Genomic DNA, 22,083 nt, shown 5'->3' with positions numbered 1-22,083 from the left:
GGAAAGACTCCAAACAGGATAGAGACCCACTTGCTCATCTCACTAATTTTGTATTTTCTAGCCTCCAAATATCACACAAGATGCCAGCAAGTTGACACACAGTCACACCTCAAGTGTGAGACTGCATTATCAAAACAAAGGTGTTTATAAGAAGCAGGCCATGTTTAGTTAGTAACAATGAGATGACTATCCACATCCTTTATCAGGGGTGCCCTGGAGTAAACAGGAAGTTTTCCAAACATCCCATATGGATAATGAATGTTATATACTCAAAGACGGCTAAAATCTTTAAAAAGATAAAAGATGGAATTGAGAATGAGTAATTTCCTCTTTCCAGAAAAGAAATAGAGCACACATTCTGCAGGGCTGAAAGCTCCAAGGGAGAATTTCCTTTGCTAGATTGGCCTGGGGTTAATTCTCAGTGGCTTTGGAATTAGGAAAGGGTAAAAGCAAGTAATCAAACAGGACAAAGAAGAGAATACTTGTCTCTTTCCTAGCAGTCCCCTTCATCGGTAACACAAGCAGCAGCAGTAACAACTACTACTTGAGGGCTCACTAGGTACCAAGCAAGTCCCAAATACTTTTTTTTTTTTTTTAAAGATTTTATTTATTTATTTGAGAGAGCATGAGAGGGGGGAGGGTCAGAGAGAGAAGCAGACTCCCTGCTGAGCAGGGAGCCCGACGTGGGACTCGATCCCGGGACTCCAGGATCATGACCTGAGCCGAAGGCAGTCGCTTAACCAACTGAGCCACCCAGGTGCCCCCAAATACTATTTTTTAAAAATCTCATGACATTCCACTTTACCGAGGAAAAATGTCCCACGCACCTAAATGACACAACTAGTCAGTGACGTGGCTGGGATTCAAACCCATGAGGGTCTGTCTCCAAAGCTCATGCTCATAAACACTATTGAGATACTCTGCTCCAAAATTATTCAATCCTTTTATTTTGAAGCTCACATGAGGAAAAAATACTCTAAACAAATGGTAAATTTCCTAAAAGCCACAGAAATACACCTGAAAATTTGGCCTTTTGGTAAAATATCTACTAAGGAGGAGGGTAACCAAAGAGGATCAAGGTAAATGGACTCAGGTGCAGCTCCAGCAATTCCGTTTCATTTCCAAGTTAACGAGACCAAATCAGAAGGGCAGATTTATTACAAATGTATACAACCTATATATTTAAAAGTATTTAGGGATAGGGCTCCTGGGTGGCTCAGTCAGTTGGGTGTCCGACTCTGGACTTCGGCTCGGGTTGTGATCTTGGGGTTGTGGAATTGAGCCCCATGGCAGGCTCTGCGCTCAGAGGGGAGTCGGCTTCCCCTCTCCCACTGCCCCTCCCCTGCTCGTGCACGTGCGCGCTCCCCCTCAAATAAAATTTTTAAAAAGTATTTAGGGGATCTTCGTATAAAATCCACTAAAGGGGACAACTAACTAGCTTCTAGGTCAGGGTCAACCATTCCCCTTTCCTTATCCTGCCCAACCTCATTCCATTTGGTACCTCTATTTATATGGGAACAAATCACTTCCTGTTTAGTCTGAGATTCTTTGAGGACTTCCTGTACAAACAAGTGGCAAAAAAAAAAAAAAGGAACAGCTGAGAATAAAATGTACATGAAAGAAGGAACAAGCCCATCTGGGCTGGGGGCTGACATCACCTGTAACGACCACCCAAAGGCACATCTGTATAGAGCCTGCTAACTGATTCAGTCAGGAAGACTCTAATGCAATGCGAACGGATCTTGGGGTCCAAGAGAACCAGGCCCTCCACAAAGCTTACCCCTGTCCCTGTCCCGCTCCTCATAAAATCAGCCACACAGCCTCTCAGGGTGCAGGGAGTGACTGCCGCTATCTCTAGGCTCTGACCTAGACTTCTCACTAAAGAAGTAAGGAAAAAGCACATTAATGATTTATGATGTATCTTTACATGAGATAATTTAACCAATCTAGACTCTCTCCCAGGCATCTTCTACTTATAGGAAGTACAACATAAAGAATTTAAGGGTTGAAATCTTAACAGACCTGGGTTTGAATCCTGACAGACAAGTCCTGTGACTCTGGGTAAGTGACTTAGCATCTCAGGGACAGCACCTCCTCACAAGGGGTCTGAAGGTGAAATGTGCGGGACCTGGCTCAGGGCCTAGCATACAGTAGCCACCCAATAATTCGAGGAAAGAGACGGGGAGTGCTTCTGTTGTCACACACTGCTGAACCGGATAACCATGAGCCAAGCTATGCTCTCCCTTAAAAATGCCATATAGTTTAGGGCACCTGGGTGGCTCACTTGGTTAAGTAACTGCCTTCAGCTTCAGTCATGATCCTGCAGTCCCGGGATCGAGTACCGCGTCAGGCTCCCTGCTCAATGGGGAGTCTGCTTCTCCCTCTTACCCTCCCCCCTCTTGTGCTCTCTCTCTCTCTCTCATTCTCTCTCTCTCTCAAATAAATAAATAAAATCTTAAAAAAAAAAAAAAGCCACATAGTTTAAATTATTAGCTCCAGAATCTGAATATACAAGGAAACCCATCTGGATTTCAGCGACATTCTTTTTAAAAATCTCAATCCTGCAGAATTTGCCTGTCAAAACTAACACAACAACAGCACTGTTCTTCAGTAAAACTGATGCTCTCCAATAAACTGTTAAGGAATTAAAAAATGGAACTTTAAGAAAAGCTGCAAGGAAGCAGTCTTTCCAATCACCATAAAGCCTTCTAACCATAGTTCTAGTAAACAGATAATAAATTTTAATCATATACTTCCTCTACCTTCTCAATACTAAAACAAGATGATGGGGTGTGTTCTAACAATCTAAATTAGCTAGAAAATTTACCCTCCATCAACTGAGTACTATGCACTAGCCCCTCTTGCTTATGTTCTTTAGATGCATTATTTCACTCCAGATTCAAAACAGATCTGTGCATGTGGGTTTTAAGAACCCCATTTTAGGGGCGCCTGGGTGGCTCAGTTGTTAAGCGTCTGCCTTCGGCTCGGGTCATGATCCCAGGGTCCTGGGATCGGGCCCCGCATCGGGCTTCCTGCTCCGCGGGAGGCCTGCTTCTCCCTCTCCCATTCCCCCTGCTTGTGTTCCCTCTCTCGCTGTGTCTCTCTCTGTCAAATAAATAAAAAATCTTAAAAAAAAAAAAAAAACCCATTTTACAGATGAAGAAGCTGAGTCCTAAAAAAATTCAGTTACTTGCCCAAGTCAGTTCTGACTCCAAAACCTGTGCTCCTAACCACTGTGATTCACTGCCTTCCTCTGAAAGTTCCCGGGAATGGCAGAATAAATAAATGGATAATGGAACAAATGATTAAGAGTACACTGACAATCTGGAGAATTTCTAAGGTAAAAAAGACCCACTCACATAAAATACCAAGGATCTGTAAGTTGGAAAAGGCAAGAACAGAGAACTATGTCAGTTATTTCAAATAGCTAAAGCACTATCTCATTGAAAGAGATCATTTTCTATAGTTCCAAAGGGTTATGTTGGGAGAGGTAAGAGGAGAATATAGATAGGCAATTTTGGCCAATATAAAGAGAAATTTAAAAAACAAAATCCCCAGCTGTTTAAAAAGCTCTGTAAATACTCAAAGCAGAGACTGCAAACTACCTGCCATACCCATTGTCAAGGAGATTCTGCCATTCGATGGAAGTCTAAATTGGACAACTGCCTTTATCCCTCTCACCCCAAAGAATCAAAGATCTAGTTCAGTGCTTCAACTTATAAAATGCGGGAATGGAGAGTAAGCTGTGGCAACAGCACCAACTCCCCTTGTAAATGACATGGATTCTCTCTCTCAGATTTAAACTGTGGTTTACTGAATGTCAAAACACCTCCGGAGAAGTAACTGAAGGCTCTGTAGGGTGTCACAAAATTAGGATGGGAATTCTTGTACAACTAATTCTAAACCTTTGTAGCAAGCAAATCAGACTTTGTGGTGCACGCCAAGAGGTGGGCCAGATTGCTGAAATAACAAGCAACGCATCAGGCACCGGAAGGGTTACTGGGCACGTGTCAGATGGAAACGCCACTCTTGTGAGTGGCCTGCCAGCTGTCTCAGTCCCCGGTCAGACATGGGTTGCTCATTATGGGGTCCCTGGGGCACTCAGAGCAGCAGGCCCTTGGAGAGGAGAAAGTAATACCATCCCAACATCAATCTTCTTTTGAAGGCACTCACATAGCAGGCTGAATTGAAAAAGGCATCTAGCCAGAGGAAACCAAACCCTGAGAATAATCTACACATCTGTGGCTCTAAGTAGTCTTACTGGGTCAAAAATGGAAAACGGTGATTAATTAGGAGTGGCCATATGCAGGACACTGCTAGGTGCTCTGCACGATTATCTGAAACCTCACAACCACCTTCTAGGCAAGGGTTATTAGCACCATTTTATAGGTGAGAAAACAGGCTCAGAGAGATTCACACCCAGCACTGTGAGAGCCAGGATCCAGGGGCTAGTGATCTCTGAACACCAAAGCTCCTCTTTGCCCTACGTGAACTCTATGATGAAATGCCATGACAAAAACAAAGGACTGGGTCAGTTTGAGCCACCTTCATCTTGTCCTTTTGATAGATACATTTTTTGAATGAGTAACATAGGCCATTGTTCTTTACTTCAAGTTCCTTAAAAACATGCCTGATTCTTAGTCTTGATAATACCCAGATGGCAAAGGAAACAAAGAAATGAACCAATAGCTTACACCAGTGTGGTACTGCAAAGAAACAGTGACTAGAACTTGCCACTGGTCCTTTGGCTTTTGAAACAAGGAAAGAGCATCACAGGAAACTCCCAACTTTGGCGGACTAGGAACACATCTGTCACCTGCCTGTGGGGTGGTAAGCCCACTCCACGGCCCCTCCAAGTCCAGAGGGGCAAGAAAAAGGTTAGAATGCCAATCAAAGAATGAGAAGCAGCCCAGGGTAAGGCCCTTTCTATCAGGCTACAAGATGACTGGGTTCCAGGGCCTGACACGCAGTAGGCACTCAATAAATTTCCTGAACAAAAACAGTTTCCAATAATGCACAGGGCCAGTATTTCTTTATATTTTTCCAAGTTGAGCTGAGATGAGGACTATCTCTGTATGTACAGAAGCTTTTTCTTCTCCTAACATAGTGCTACTCTCCCGAAGATGTGAGGAGGTGAGGCTCAGAAGGTCTTAGTCATACTGACAGTACATCTCAGACTCCCTTTTTTAAAAAACAGATGAGGCGATCAATTCCCTATATCACCGTGTGGCCATGAATAAAGGACAGTCATTTATGTACACATACAACTATGTTCCTCCTGGACTCAGTTCCTAGAGAGCAAGGATCTTAGCATTTTTCTTTTTTAATGAATTATGCCCAAGGTCACATAGCAAACTAGCAGAAGAGCTAATACTGAGACCAACGTCATCTCTCACCCTCAACGAACTTACAATCTAATTGGTAAAAGAAGAGACATATCCCTAGCAAACAAAGCTGATCTAGATATCAGATGAATAACAACTGAGCCACAAAGAAAAAGAGAGTCTCCCACAGCTCCAATGGAGAGGTCAGCCATTCTTTCTGGATAAAGAACATTCTTATCTTCTCTGGGAACAGCAGGTAGTTATTTAGTGACCCGAAGCTGACAACCTCAAATACTCTCCTGCTCTCTATAAAATACCCTCAATACATATAAAATTACTTATCTAGATTTTAGAGACAGAAAATATGATCACTACAGTTGTACCACCTAACAGTCTTTTAAATGCTTGGTAACCCCTCTGAAAAACAAACTGAGGGTTCTAGAGGGGAGGGGGTGGGAGGATGGGTTAGCCTGGTGATGGGTATTGGGGAGGGCACGTTCTGCATGGAGCACTGGGTGTTATGCACAAACAATGAATCATGGAACACTACATCAAAAACTAATGATGTAATGTGTGGTGATTAACATAACAATAAAATTTAAAAAAAAATAAATGCTTGGTAACCCATCTAATAAAGGAAATAAAAAAACAGAACATGAACACAGGCTGTTGGGAGTCTCTCTTTTTTTTTTTAAAGGACAAATGCCAGGCACCTGGGTGACTCAGTTGGTTAGGCATCTGCCTTAGGCTCAGGTCATGATCCCAGGGTCCTGGGATCAAGTCCTGCATCGGGCTCCCTGCTCAATGGGGAGTCTGCTTCTCCCTTTACCCTTCCCCCCCTGCTCGTGATATCTCTCCCTCAAATAAATAAGTAAATAAATAAATAAATAAATAAAATCTTTAATAAAAGGACGAATGTCATATACTGAATGTAGTCTGGAACAGGGACAGTGGCCTCTGAATGAAAACAATTCTCTCTCTCTAGAGTGATTTTTAGCAAAGCCCTAGAGAGAGAGAGAGAGAGAGAGAGACACACACACGCACACACGGTTTGCCAATTTGTGTAGTAGGAGAGACCCTGGACTAAATGTAAGTGGTAGGAGTCAGAAAAACCAAAAGATCCCATATACTACATTACTACAGGTTTCCCCAAAAGCACCTTTTTGCATCTTATACTCAGCATTAGCAACTATTCTCTCATAATTTCCAACAGATCTTCAAAAGAACCTTTCCAATCAAGTTTCTCACTCATGCCCCAAATGTATTCTTGGTTAACTGGTGCTCCCCCTTCTGGCTCTGAAAAAAATCTAAGCCCAAGTTTAAGAGAAAACCTGAGGGTGGATTTGTTCTCACTGGCAAAGTCTGTTCTGAAAGCATAAATGCTTACTAGACTTGGGCTCCTGCACACTGGCAGTCAGTATTACAACCTGGTCACCCACTATCTTGGAGCATCTTATTTAGGGATAGAAGAGGAAGTAGCATAAAGTCTCGGCCTTCCTAGCATCCCTAATCCTCTGCCATCATGGGAGAAGAAAGACATGTCATCCCCTCACAGGCCCCAAATAAAGTGAGACCAGAGCTTTTTGCTGTAGAAAGGTGTGGAGTCTGGCAAATCTGGGTCACTCCCTTCCGCTGTCTCAGACTGAGCAGCCGGTGCGACAGGGGGCTGACTAGAAAGGAGGGCCCACTAGTTCTAGGAAAGTTTTTTTACACACACCCTGCCCTTTCCAACACTCACTGGATATGGACTTCTCAGAGTTACAGGTCAGTTTTATCTGCTTGCCTCCTCTCAAATACTGAATAAAACGCATTCAAGAAGACCTTTCTCTTTGGAAGCAGCGGTGATTCTTCACTCGGGCTGAAATAATTTGGGTCCCTACCCAAGATATTTCAGTATCACTGGGTGGTGGACGAGAACAAGTTGGTTCAGTGATGATCAGAGCAATTCTTTGCTCTTTGAAAAACAGATCAGGGCTGCCTATTGTAATTTTTTTTTTTTAAAGATTTTATTTATTTATTTGACAGAGAGAGAGACAGCGAGAGAGGGAACACAAGCAGGGGGAGTGGGAGAGGGAGAAGCAGGCTTCCCGCCGAGCAGGGAGCCCGATGCGGGGCTCGATCCCAGGACCCTGGGATGATGACCTGAGCCGAAGGCAGCCACTAACGACTGAGCCACCCAGGCGCCCCCCCCCCCTTTTTTTAAGAACAGGTGTGCTATAAGCTAAGGCGCATAGTTAAAGATAGTCTATTTTTGTCACCAAAAACATACTACAGCAGCTCTTTGGGCTTAAAATAAACTGAGAAAATGCTTGACACCAGTTCAAAACAATTTCTCAAAGTTCCAGTTGCTATTTCAGTGTCTCCATGCCTTTTTTGTCCCCTAGTCAACGAGACTCTAAAGCCAGAAACAAACAGCACCAGGCCGTTCTTAGGGGGTAGTGTGAGGAAATGGATTTTTTTAGATAATAATCACAGTCCTTTGTCCGAAATGAACAAATTAACTAGATTGATTGAGTGGTCCAAATGTGTGCCTGGCTATTGAATACTACCATCGTTCTTGCAGGCTGGACTCTCAAAACCCACTGGAAATGGAAGTCAGAAGAGCGGATTCAAAAATCTCCACTCCTCCATTTAGTAACTACACTAATGTGGGCAGTGGCAACAGGACAACGCTGGGTACCGGACCTGGCACGCAGTAAGTACGCGGTACATTGAGGGAAGTACAAGACCCTTCCCATGGTATTCGCAGCCCTCACTCTCTGCAGTAGCCCCTCTAGGTTTCTTTCAAGTTTTTTTTCCCCCAGCTCCAAGTTCCCTACTGTTTTCTCAAGAGCTCTCCCCACGAAACCTCCATCTTCACTGCCTTTGTCCTCCTCACCCTGTAAGTCTCAGTTCAGATACTGTTTCCCTGAGCAACTTTCCCACCTATCCGGGCTAAAGTTAAAACCCCCTGCTCTACAATACCTTAGTACCCTGCACCTCTCCTCTGGTAGTATCCAAATGCATGACAGCACATGTTTAAAATCCATCATCCCCTCGACGGTAAACTAGACGAACACAACCACCACACACACGGTACTCAGCACAAAGCCAGGTGCACAGGTGCTCACTAAACGCGTGTGCATTGAATGTTTCTTTCCAAAAATGAATGGATGAGCATATGCTTTTGGAGCAAAAGTACTTCTTTTAAAAGATAACAATTCTTTCAGGAATCAGAAAATCCAAGGTCAAGTAGGCACCCCCCGCCCCATTTTTAAGACCACGGTATTTATTTGGCTTTACAGCTCATTGAGTAGGACTAGCCTTTTCCGAAGCACACACTGAGAGTCTTTCCTGAGCAGGTTACAAAGAGCTCATATTTCATACCATTCAGCTTGTCTGTCAAAATGCAACATCCCTCCCTGGGGAGCTAGCAGTCCAATTCCCCAGCTGGTTTTTATTCACACTAGAAACTTTAACTCCGTTCTAGGCCTCACAAAATGAGAGCTGTGTCCACACAAAGCCACAACAACCAGCCGATTCACTGAATCCAATGAAATAAGCCAATTCACTGGGGGGGGGCGGGGGGGAGACACAAACTGTCAAACTGGTTACTTGGTGCCTTATAGACCAAACAATGCGTGATTGAATTGGTTTGCTTTTCAATAGGTTGTCTTGTCATGTGGTAGCTACAGTGAGTGAAAGATTTTCTTTATCATTCTGTTTTGTCTTTTTTTTTTTTTAAACACAAAGATAAGAGCACATCAGATAGAAGGGTGAATAGCCAATAATGTCTTCTCTTTAAATCCGTGGTCAAACACACTAAATTCAGCAACTCGAGCTTACCCAAAAGGCACATTTTGTGAAGCAAGATTCCCCAGCCTGTTTTTTTGGTTTTAAAATAAGACCCTGCCGGTCCTGATCTCATCTTTGCAAACGCATGGTACTGAGAGACAGAGACCATGTGCAACACCAACTCTTTACAGACAAAGCATCTATTCATGGGTCCCACTGAAGTGCAATCGTAGATTTTCAATTTCATTCAGCTGAGTGCGGAAGGCTCCCACTATGAGGGTGGGTTGCTAAATGGTTCAGCTGGGAAAAGGACCCAGAATGACAGTCAGCTTTACAGTCTGCACTTTCATTAACAGAAATGAAAGCGATTCCCTCACACTCCAACTCCAATTTTACAGTAAAGAGCTAATCTAGCAAATCTGCCAAGGGAGCCGGGCAATTTCTCTTTCTCCACATCACATTGGTACCCAGAGCATAGCTTTTTGTTGTTGTTGTTAGGGCTGTTGCTAGGGTAAGTGCTGAGAAAGCAGCTAAGGAACACACAGGGTTAAAACTTACACAAAAGGGAGGGACAATGTTGGCCCCCCAAGCCCTCAGCTAGACCAGACGAGCACTCTCCTCTCCTTGAATACAACATGCACAATTTTACCTTCAGGCCTTTTCTTACCTCCGAGGCTTCAGTACTACTCACTACTCACTCTTCGAGGTCTCGTTAAATAATAACACTGCAATCCCTAACCCCTGTCCAGGATGCAGCCTCCTCAGGGTCTCACGTGCATGACCTCACTCCATTTCTCACAACAATATGAGGAAGGTGCCACTGTGTTCTCCCTTTTTGCCCAAGGGATATGGAGAGGTGAATCACGTGCCCCCAGTCCCAGTGAGGGAGCGGAGGAGTTGGGATTGGACTTTAGCCCCTCCCCGCCCCTTGCCCCTTCCCAGAACCCAAACTGCTAATCACTCCACACACTGTGCTCCTTAACGGCCCCCAGCCTGGGATTTCCATTCTGCCCCAACACAGTGCCCCCTGGGCAGACCACCTATTTTCAGTAGTTGTGTAGGTCTTGCTGCCTCAACTGGGAGCTCCGGTCTGGGCAAGAAGGATCTGTGCCATCTCCCCAGTGGTGTCTGGCATGGAGAAGGCACTAAGTGTGTTTTCCATTACCAATTGGCTCCCCCCTCACTTCAAATAAATACTGTATTGCTTTGTCATGCCAATAAAAATCAAAGGCCAAATCCCCCACGTAGGGGTTGGCTTGGCATTCTCTGCCCCATGGTATCTTGCTTTTCCAGTAAAACCAGTGTCAGTCTGCTTTCTTAAGGCAGCAATTTTAATAGGAGGTTTGCCCCAACGGGGAAGAGAATAAAGGCTCTACTTATCTCTGCATTAGGATGACAAAGCAGCTACACTCATTTCAAAGCACCATTTTCCAAGGCAGGAAAAGACAATTTCACCTTTTACTCACACTTTCCAAAGGATACTCCTGAACTGACTTCTGGCACGCTATTGCTCTTGGGCCAGAAGTATCATTTTTATTTGACTTGAAGAGGTGTGGCCCACATAACAGACGGGAAGTCGAGCACTTCTTGCATGCTGACCCAGCAACCCAGTGTAAGGAAGTTCTAGGTTAGGAAGTGGCTCTTCAAAAACATGGACACCAGCTGTTTTCTGCGGAGCCTACCATGTGTGCTCTTTAAAGGGAATGTGTCTTAAAAGCATTATCTTCAACAAGCATTAAAAATGTAGCTAGAAGCCAGAAAATTAGTTATAATTCAGTGTGCTATTATGCCACCTTCCTAATTCCCAGGTGTGCAAACACCCCCACAAATTAAGACTGTCAGCATTTAAAAAAGCTACTCCGGTAATAGTCTTCATCAGGAGTGGAGGAGGAAGAGAAGAAAGTCAAAACGTTAAAAATGTTTGGATTCCGGTATCGTTAAATAGGAAAGCTTTAAGGAAGTACTAGGGGGCAGGTGAGGCTACTTTCTGACTTCCTAAATAAGAACGGTTTTCCATGGGTCTGCCCCCTACTAACCCTTGCAGAACAAAATACTGAAGGTAGATGAAGGAATCCAAGTGGAAAAACAAGGGGAAATCAAATGCCTATGATATCTACTAATGTTCAATTCAGAAGGGGAGGGGAACAGAACACACAATACCGCCCTGCCCTTTCTGAAACTACACAGGTAAGGAAACTCTGAAAGCTCCAGCCAATGGTGATCGGGGAGCACTGTATATGCGATCAGGGAACATAGAGTGAATACATTCTCCTTCTGAGGGCCATGGCATCGTGTTCCTCCATCTCCGAGGGCCCTCTTAACCAGTAAGAGCTGCAGAACTAGCCTCCAGGTGATCTTTTACAACAGAATTGTCAACTCTTAAAACAGCCTGGACTCCAGATCCTTCTGATTTGGTATGTCTTATAATAACACAAGCTTTTGGCAAGCTTTCTTCCAAAGTTCCCTGAAATGTTTTCAGACAAGTCACTTTGTTCTCTGCTGTTTCATGGTCGGGAGAGGAGGAAAAGCTTTCAATGCAGAGAAATCATTCTGTGTATCCCAAGGCTGGTTGTGGGCTAGCATGTAACACAGTCCTGTTGTCAGGTCTCACCAAGATGTCTTTCTCTGAAAAACAGAGTATTTCCCTCTACTCTAAAAAGGGGGGAAAAAAGAAAAAGTTGGGAAATAACTGTCCTGTCTCAAAGCCTAAGCCCAAGGGGACAGGGCGCTCTACTCTGTACACTGCAATTCTACACGAGATAAAGAGGCTTTCTCTGCTGCTGCATTTGGGACTGCTTCCCCTACATCTGATGGCAGGTTTGACACTCATAATATGTGCGGTTTACTTTCTGCTCGTCCCGCTTTGGTCCCTAAATCAAATCTGAAGCCCTCACTGACAGCAGCAGCATCTCACTTAAAATAATGCAGCTGGAGGGCACTCCAATTTTACAAATATGGGACAGGTTTATTATTGTGTGTGTGGGGGGGGACAGGTTTATAACTCGCAGTGACAAGGTTCTTAATTTTCATTTACATACCTAAGACCCTTCATTGACTTGTACGCAAATAAAATAATCATCCAATTTTTCCTCATCTAAAATGCAGCAACCTGGGGCACCTGGATGGCTCAGTCAGTTAAGTGTCTGCCTTTGACTCAGGTCATGATCTCAGGATCCTGGGATCGAGCCTCGCATCGCATCGGGCTCCCTGCTCAGCGGGGAGTCTACTTCTCCCTCTCCCTCTGCCCCTAGCCCCAACCCCAAGCTTGTGCTCTCTCTCTCAAATAAATAAAATCTTAACAGAAAATAAAATGCAGCAACTTTATGGGTCAGTGAGGGAAAGGAGGAGCTTTTACGAGTCATATGGGTGAAATGTTTGTTTAGCAGTCAGAGACTGAAACGTGCAATTTAATTTCTGGTGTTTACGTATAGGAAAAGCAAGCATATCGTCACTGGCTTGGCTACTTGTCAGGATACCGACAAGTTCTACATGGTCTGCTCATTTTGGTAATTACCTAACTATTGTTTTGGACAAAGACAACTCAAACTGAAGCTGTCTAAGGTCCTTACTACTTGCGAGCTGCAGGTAGTAGCAATCTGAGACACTGCTTACTTTATGCTAAGTCAGAGAGTAAATACACACACAGATCAATTTCTTTTTTTACCAGAATAAGCTGTCCTTGAAAATCACCATCATCATCATCAATCAGCTCTCACTGAGACACTGTGTGAGCAACTACTGTGACTCATTCCTAAACTGGTATCTTACCTTAGTGTTCCTCCTTAGGCTGCGAAGAATATTCCTCCTCCTTGGATCTTCGTCTGTTTCATAGGGAATGACGGCATTGTCCCCTTTATAACCTTGAGATGCCTGATCCTCCTCTTTTTTCCGGATGGGCCCCAGCTCATCATCGCTCCCCACACTGAAGCTGGTTCGGTAACTGGCAAACCTCCCTAGCCGGCTGCATCTCGTCCTGTACAGCACTGGCTTGCTCACGATGGAGACCTTGCGGCCTCGCTCCAGAGAGCTGGTGTCCATTTCACTGTCAGAGCCATTGCCACTGCCATTGGACTGGGCTTTGTTGATATTCCGAATGGTGATGATTTTGCCTTGGGTGCTGTCATGGGGCACTGAGTATATGTTTTCTTCTTCATTCCTTGGCTTGACCACAGCATCCATGGGTTCAGCATAATCAGAAGGATCAAACCCATCCGGAGGTAGCCAGGTGCTAGAAGACACAGACTTCCTCTGTCCATCTCTATGGCCTTGGTCTAAATAAGACAGATCCCCCTTTGTAATATCAAAATGGACAGGAGGCTTTGGTTTGACTGGTGGAGGTACTTTGTTGTTCAGTTTACTTTCAAAATTACTCATGATGAAAGACAGCCCGTCATTTCCCTCCAGTTCCATAGAGAGCTTAGAATGGTCTTTGGACAGAGAGGGCAGTGACGTGTCTTCTCGAAACAAGCTGTAAGAAGGGGGCTCAATATCCTCTTCTGAATCCTGCAGGTTTGAGTTGCAGAGCGGAGAGCCCGCTCGGGGGGAGTTAAACACCTCTTCCGTGGTGCTACAGGCCTCGGCAGCATTATCGTACATATGAGTAGCCTCGATTATGTTCTTTTTATCCACCACATCTTTAAAAAATGGGTGGAAGATCTCAAGTTTATGCTGGGGTTGGCTACAGGGGATGCTTGTGAACCTTCCGTCAATTTCTTGAGCAATCTCCTCCCCCTCACTCAGCTGCTCCCGACTTAAGTCATTGTCCAGGACATCTATAGCGCCGTCAGTGAGTGCAACCAGCTGAATGGGGATAATATCCTGCACTTCACAAAGAAAGGCACGTAACATAGCCAAGGAGGCCTTACGTTTGGCTGAATAAAAAACAATGTACCCATGGACCAACCGGCTTTTTCTGATGCTAAATGAGGAATGGTACGAAAGAATAGACAGTTCAATGCGCTTCTTGTGGAGTCCGATTGGTAGTTCAAGTAAAACAGAGTTGTTGCTTCCACAATGGGAAGACTTACAGGTTTGGGACTGAAGGACAGCAAAGAGTATGTCATCTGCACTGAAAGGATCTCCACACATCAGACACATGACAATTCGCAGGTCAACATCAGCCAGATCTTTGATGCTAGCCGTAGAACTGACCAGGTTTAAGTTACGCTTGGAGTCCAGGAGTCCTTTCAAAACTTGACTGATTTGCTTTTCATTAATGTTGCGTCCATAACCGATGCCAGCAGAAGCAGGGTCGAGAAAGACACACTGCAGTTTGCTGGCAATCTGCTGACCTTGTTGTATTAAGCTATGCAGGGTCTCTCCACTGGTATCTCCTCTCTTGTTAACCAAGATTAACGTCAGGGGGAGATGGACTAAATGATTATCTCGCCTGCCAAGTGTGGACTCTCTACTCTTCTCTATACTCTCCACCACATAGGATAGAGATTCCTTTGAATTGTAAAGGCAGAGACAGCCATGGGGCTGAAATGTTGGCGTTTGAAAAGAGTTCACAGGAAGCCTAACATTCCCTTCTATTGGCCTCAGGGAAAGCTCATACATTTTACCATCTATCACATACTTGTCATCATTTGTACAAAGAGCTCGAATCTCATTGGCCAACTCACGTGCAAGGCCATCTTTGCCCAAGATAACCAAGTTGATCCTATCAATGTTGGGGTCAGAGAGTGAATTTTTCTGATTCCGGTCAGATGGCCGGATAAACCGAGAACTAATCAAGTGCTCAATCTTAGCATCCACACAAGCTGGGCAGCTAGGGCATGTTTCCTTGGTTGGGTGATACACAAAATGAATGTGCTTCAGGATAAGGGCATCGCGCTCTGCTTGGAGCTTCTGTAATGCCTTAAATCGCTGTTCCTCCCCCAGAACATCCTGAATGACACCCATCTTCTCCTTGCTGGGCTTAGCATCCAGCTCCAGCTCATAAAACAATTCTGAATATTCCAAAAGCAGCTCCTGAAACTCTTCCTTTGCTTTGTCTATAATTTGCTTTTGGTGTTTGCCGTAAATATCCATGTATACAGATTCTTCCAGCCACTGGTAGAAATCTTCATTCATAATAAAACTACGGGCCTCTTCCCAAGGCTTTCCAGGAGTTATGAAGGGAGAGGTCTCCAGGTTTTCCTTAAATGCCCTTCTCATCTCAGCTCTTTTCCTCTCATTCCGCAGCTTCTCTAAGTGGGCCTCGTACAGCTGCTCGGCAGGGACAGTATCCATCAAGTCAAAGGGAATCCGTTCATTCTCCATGTTGTCAATGTGGCTGGTGGCATCCCACGGTGTCTCTTCAAGCACGACAAACCACTTCAGGAATTCTGGCTTGGTCTCCAAGAGCTTTTTGGTTTTTATGCAGCTTAGGTGGTCTATTTCATCTAGATTGGGTATAAGAGCTTCAAAAGCCAACGGAAGGGCTGCCAGGTACAGCTTTCTCCTGCGCTCAATGTGCTCGTGCTTGAGGCGGTGGATGTGCTGGAGAAACAGCTTCTTGGCTTTCTGAGTCCCTTCCAGGTAGACATAGTCCTGGTACTCAGGAGAGGCCTGCATCTTTCGGCTGACACTCAGCCAGTTCTCGTTATGGTTCTTCACAATACGACTCACCAGCCACTCATACTTGTCTTTTGCCGTAGCTATCTGCTGACTCTGCTGCTTGAGAGCCTCAAAATAAGGAATGATTTTCGTCTTTCCCCGACTTTTATCAATGAGTTGCACTAAGGTGCTGAAAGCCAAGTCCACGTTTACATTGGATCTTGCTGAGGTCTCCACAACCTGGAGGTTCTTTTTGCTTAAGGCAAAAGTATGTGCATCTCTAATGTACCGCTCAACACCCTCATCACACTTAGTCAGGACGACCACTATGGGCTTTTTTGTTTTTGCAAGCTGATTGTAGAGATTGGACACAAACTTGAGCTGGTCATCAAAGTTCCTATTCATGCCCCTGCTAACGTCAATACCAAGAAGAAAACCATCAATCAGCAGCTTTCCATCTGGCATTTGTTTCTGCTCAAAGTCCTGCTCCAGCCCCAGCTGGTCAGTGCAAAAGTACATGAGTTTTTCAGCTGATGCGAGCTTGGTTGCAGCAGCTCTCTTAATATAGGGCTGCAGGGCCGTGCTTCGATGAGGTTGAAAAGTCTGATCATCGATGAACTCAGTCTGTTCCACAATGTGCATCTTACATTCCACACAATCCTCCAGGGAACGGCTAACTTCTCCCCAGTAGAGAAAGTGGTCATTATTGACCACTCGCCCACCAAAGTCACTGGTGCTGAGGACAGAGGTATGGTCCAAGTGAAATTCATCAGCACTCGGGCGCACGAAGCGATTGCAGAGACAAGACTTCCCAATGCCACACTGGCCCTTCTCCTTCTCGGTCCCAGACAATCCCACCACACTGATGTTGTAGGTGGGAATGCGGACATCTTGCTTTCTTGCCATCATCATCGTCGACACATCCTGCCACAATCAGCCACTTCCAAGATCAGATTAGTGTTTTCCAGTGGACCTGATGGCTTCCCCACATTATCAGTGGGGGCCGGCTGCCCATGCAGCAAGACTGTCAGGTCCCATAGTGTTTGTATACCAGTATGAGGTCAGTTTTCACCACTTTCTCATCGCCAAATAGTAAACATTTCTTCCTAGATGGGGGAGAGAAAAAGAAAACCCATCAGCATTGTAATTTTGGAACCCAATTTTAATCACTGAACTATAGCAAAAACCAATTTTCTTATTCAACAAATACTTAAACATCAAATGTGCCAGGCCTTATGCTGAGAGAAGATAAAAGAGTACGACTGACATCTATGTGCCCTCTGGAGGTACAATACATCTAACGGAGGAAGACATATATGCAAGTGGTGTGCTGAGTGCTAAAATAAGGGTTTGAGGGCTCCTCAGACAAGTGGCTCATTCCAGGGCTAGAGCAGAGTTGGTACAAAATGAGCCTGGAACATACTGTTACGCAGGAAAGGTAAGAAGTGCTAGAAAAAATGATAGGGCACCTCCCAAAGACATAGGAGCCAGCTAGAAGGGCTCCCACTGGACAAATGTGGCACAAATTGAGCAGCAAAATAATTAAATACAGTAATGAATTATAACCCACTGCACAAAACAGGAACTTGAGTTCATACTACTGGATCAGAAAAGAATCATCACTCGATATTAGTCTAAGGGGTGGATTTTGATGAGAATCAAGATATTTGCACAGAATTGAGGTGTCTCCTGATATGCTACTTATTAGTTGCCAAAGGGAAGAGGAACAAAAAAACCACTAATTATACAAGTGAGAAACTGGGTTAACATTGTGAGTAATGAAACTTATCACCACTAAAGAGGAACGGAAGGATACTGTGGTCCTCCACATACGGTACCCCCAAGAGGATACATTACTATGCAGTATAATGGCCTAAAATGCATTACCTCAACCTGATCACAAGGAAACATCAGATAAACCAAAAATGAGCAAGATTCTATTATGGGGGTGGGGTGGGGAAGTAGTGCACACCCTGTACTTTTCAAAAAATTATCATGGTCATAACAAAGAATGGCTGTGTAAACATTCCAGATCAAAAGAACCTAAAGAGACATCGTTAAGTAAATGCAATTATCTGACCCTAAAATGAATTCTGCACCAGAATGGGAAATACAGGACATTACTAACAATTAACAACACTGGACTATGAACAGAGTATTAGATAAAAGTATTTTATTAATGTAAATTTAGGAAGTTGATAACTACCATGTGAGTGAATAGCCCTACTCTTATGAAATACACACTGAAGTAATGGGGGGGGGCCACAATGTATGTGACTGATCCAGAAAAAAACATGTATATATATTGAGAGAAAGAACGCAAATGAGGTAAAAAGTTAACAATAGGTAAACCTGGACAAGATCCTCCTTTGTGCTATTTTAATTTTTGCAACTTTCTATAAATTTGTGATTATTTCCAAATCAAAAGCTTTTCTAAAAAAGGTGTGAGTATGGAGTAGTTTCCTTGACAAGAACATAAGCTCTGTGAAGACAAAGCCCACCCCTTCCTTCTTTTCTTCTGTATCTTCAGCCTATGACACAGTGCTTGACACAAATATTAATTGAAGGAATGAGTATCTATGAGAGCATATTAAAGAGTCCCCAAATCCAGCCTTTTGATTGAGGAAAGCCTTTATGGAGGAAGTTCCATCTTAGGAGAAACCTGAAGTAGGGGAAGGAAACATGGAGACTCCTCTCTGCAGAAGAAAGCATGGTCCTTCAAGTGTGTGGGGGCGGGGGAGTGGGTGAGATGTGTTGGCAAGTACGCAGAGATCAGATTAAGCCACTTTCAAAGAGTTTGGATTCTTTCCCAAAGGCCAGGGGAACCACAGAATATGGCTGAAAAGTGGCGCCTTAAAAGACCTAAGGTTTGGGGCGCCTGGGTGGCTCAGTCAGTTAAGTGTCTGCCTTTCGCTCAGGTCATGATCCCAGAGTCCTGGGATCGATCCCTGAGTTGGGCTTCCTGCTTGGTGGGGAGTCTGCTTCTCCCTCTCCCTCTACCCCTCCCCCGCTCGTTCTCTCTCTCTCTCTCTTTCTCTCTCTTGCTCGCTATCTCAAATAAATAAATAAAATTAAAAAAAAATAAAGGACCTAAAGTTTAAAGGGCTGAAGTAATGAAATGTTATGATAATGTCTTACAATGTCTTCAGCAACTTCTTGGTTGACACAAGTAAAATCTGCAGGCTTTGGCTGTCTCTCCATACGTGGTCTTCTGGCAACTACTGTTTATATTGCACTGCCAAGTACTCACACATGCCAATATGACCATGCGACTGCCGATCCTGTAGCCAAATGAACAGTCTCCTGAGATAACTGAGAATTCAAAATAAAGAACAATTTTCTTTTGAATCTCAGTCATGCCTGGTAGGAACTCAGCATTTCCACAACCTTAATATGTTTTTGTGAGGCCTGTCTCCTAAGAAACGCCAAAGGAAGTCAGACCCTCACACATTATTCTAAGACGACGGGGAGACGAATGGAAGAAGAAAGTTGTCCCCTATGATGATAACCTCAAAAGGTCACAGACCTTTCCCAAACATCCATATCTTCCTTTGATGACCCAGAAAGCCAAACCCTCTATGGAAACAAAATGTGGCTAGATGTGGTATGTAAAAATTGTTTGACCATTTTTGAGAGAGAGAACGAGAGACAGAGAGCATGAGAGGGAGGAGGGTCAGAGGGAGAAGCAGACTCCCTGCTGAGCAGGGAGCCCGATGTGGGACTCGATCCCGGGACTCCAGGATTGTGACCTGAGCCGAAGGCAGTCGCTTAACCAACTGAGCCACCCAGGCGCCCCTGTTTGACCATTTTCAAAAGAGAAATCTCAATGATTATAATGGTGTGCTCCTAAAGAAGCCAAGTTCCGGACTTCAACAGGGAACAAGCAGGCATCTGTGGGAAAGAAAAAAACAAACCTTCCCCAACCTCCACTTCCCTAGGTGATTGCTTACTTAGGTAAAATTGTAAGATGCTTACACACATCCTTTGAAATACCCAAATAGCAAAGATTTGTACAAAATCAAAGTGTTTTTGCACATTACTTGTAGTACACATACACAGTTTTGTTTCAGCCCCTGAGGAGACTCAGGTTTAACAGAGCCTCAGATAGGAATGTTGATGGAAGTTAAAGTCAAGGGTGCTCCCACAACAGAGCCCTTCTCTATCAATTCCCCAACCCAGGGTTTGGCAGGACTCAAGGCCACCTACTTGACCAATCTTGAAATACAGCTTGGTGACACGGGTCCCACTTCCAGTGACTGCTGCACGCAGCTGGCAGACTGTCCCACCTCTTCTCTATAAAGTGGGCCGAATAATCTATTTCTTCACAGAAATCTCAGGAAAACAAAACACCAACCTGCTCTTCAAAATCACGAAATAAAGATAGCAGCTCAACTCTGAACTAAGCTAAAATGTATTCTCCACTCAACCCCTTGTTTCCCCAGTTTTTAAAAGTATTTTTCAAAAGATTTCATTTATTTATTTGCAAGAAAGAGAGAAAGAGCGCACAAGCAGTGGGGAGGGCAGAGGGAGAAGCAGACTCCCCGCTGAGCAGGGAGACTGATGTGGGGCTCAATCCCAGGACCCCAGGCTCATGACCTGAGCCAAAAGCAGACATTTAACTGACTGAGCCACCCAGGTACCCCCCCACTCGGTTTTTTAAATGCACGGTGTTCCGGGTAGCCCATTCAAGTCAAAGTCTCAGCGGTCTAAAGGGTGCTGAAGAGAAGAAAGCAACACTCTCAACTCTCAAGAACGGAGCAACTGATATTTTAAACCCAGAATGCTAACTGACTAAACTAAAAAAGCTACCAAAAAAGAGAATTAGCTGGCATGGAAATGGTTAATTTGGGGACACCTGGTAACTTCCCACTTGTTAGAAACCTAATCGGTTCCCTGGTATAAGTACACTCTTCTTACATGCCTGTCTTTGATGTCTGGATAATGCAGTTTTACTAGTTCCTCAATTGGACTGAATTACACGGTAAACAAAGACTGTTATAAATCTAAAAACGCTGCAAACACTTGATTTAAAGGAAATAACCCTAAGTGCTTGGTCACAAACACGTTCAACTTTTCTAAGAGGTGGATAAAAAAAAAATTAGCTGAGTCACTAAATTTAATGATCTTAAGGCCACAAAGAAAGAGAAAGTAGAAGACAAGGCATGTTCAAGACTTTGTGGTATCTTTAGTGTGGTATCTTTAGTTTAAAACTGACAGGAACCGGTGTTCTTAGTGGGCAACCAAGCTATTTAAACAGCAAAATCTGAATGTCCATTCTGATAATTTGCCAATATGAATCCTTTCAAAACTGAAGAGTTACAGTGGAGGGAGAAAAGGATTCTTTAAACAGTAACTACTTTTGTCTTTGAGCTTTACAGAGCTAGTTTTATTAGAAAAACTAAACCCCAACATTTAGTAGTTTTACACCACAAGTGAACTCCTTCAGAAAAGAAAATACTTCAGGAATATTTTCAGTTCTTTGTTACAAATATATGCTGCACTTACTACAACATAATGCCAACAACTGAGAGCTTTTTCAGAACTTGTTACCAGGCTTCCGGAGTTGTTTATTTGACTTGCTTAACCACCATACCAGCTCCCTGAAGAGTGGCTCAACTGGAAGGTAGGAGGGTGTTTTCTTTTTTAACACCTCTACAAAACCCAGGGCAAGAAGTGGCAACATTCCCAAGATAGTACACATTTCATAGGACACAGAAATGCCACTGTGATCCAGCATTACTATGACTGCTAAAGTTCATCTGTCAACAGCTCTATCAGTGTGTCTCACCCTCCCACCCCACCCCCACACTCCCAAGAGGAAATGTTTCTGGTTTCTGGGCTCTGTGATCTGGAATGTCCCGTAAGACACAGATCCACCACTATTACCCATAGCCAAAACTACTGTCTCTACCTCTGAGAATAGCCAACAAATTCTGAAAACGCATTTAGTTTCAAACAACCATGTACAGAATACCGCCAAACTAGCAATACTATAATATTATATAATAATAAAGTAAGGAAATAATTTCATAGGGAGCCGCTGGCAAAAAGGAAGTAAAATACTTGTTACCATAATTTTCCTTAATCCCAATAGAGGAAGAGAATGGAAATATGCACTGTAACTAACAAAGCAAAGAGCATTTTCTAAACCTCCTTAATACCTCATACTTCTCAACACCTTAAATTTCTGAATGAGTTTTCAAAGCTATGAATTACCATCAGCAGCTGGTTAAAATATCTGCATTAGGGCACCTGGGTGGCTCAGTCGTTAAGTGGCTGCCTTCGGCTCAGGTCATGATCCCAGAGTCCTGGGATCGAGTCCCACATCGGGCTCCCTGCTCAGTGGGAAGCCTGCTTCTCCCTCTCCCACTCCCCCTGCTTGTGTTCCCTCTCTTGCTGTCTCTGTCTCTGTCAAATAAATAAATAAAATCTTTAAAAAAAAATA

General features: G+C 44.0%; 1 protein-coding gene across 2 annotated transcripts in view; it reads right to left on the bottom strand.

Annotated features, from left to right (window-relative positions):
* Nucleotides 1-22,083, bottom strand: part of ARHGAP35 (Rho GTPase activating protein 35) — a 125,101-nt gene that overhangs the window by 63,682 nt on the left and 39,336 nt on the right. The window contains exons 1-2 of one of the 2 annotated variants that reach the window (XM_078062693.1): nucleotides 18,777-18,916; nucleotides 12,867-16,744 (exon numbers count right to left, since the gene is read on the bottom strand). In XM_078062693.1, the coding sequence (XP_077918819.1) occupies nucleotides 12,867-16,550 (3,684 nt within the window). In that variant the 5' untranslated portion in view covers nucleotides 16,551-16,744; nucleotides 18,777-18,916. Of the gene's footprint in view, nucleotides 1-12,866; nucleotides 16,745-18,776; nucleotides 18,917-22,083 lie in introns of those variants that run through there. The other variant, XM_036114023.2, reaches the window with a different exon arrangement.

The sequence above is a fragment of the Halichoerus grypus genome, chromosome 15, assembly GCF_964656455.1.
Source record: "Halichoerus grypus chromosome 15, mHalGry1.hap1.1, whole genome shotgun sequence".
Taxonomy (NCBI): Eukaryota; Metazoa; Chordata; class Mammalia; order Carnivora; family Phocidae; genus Halichoerus; species Halichoerus grypus.
This window is presented reverse-complemented; position numbering and strand designations above follow the sequence as displayed.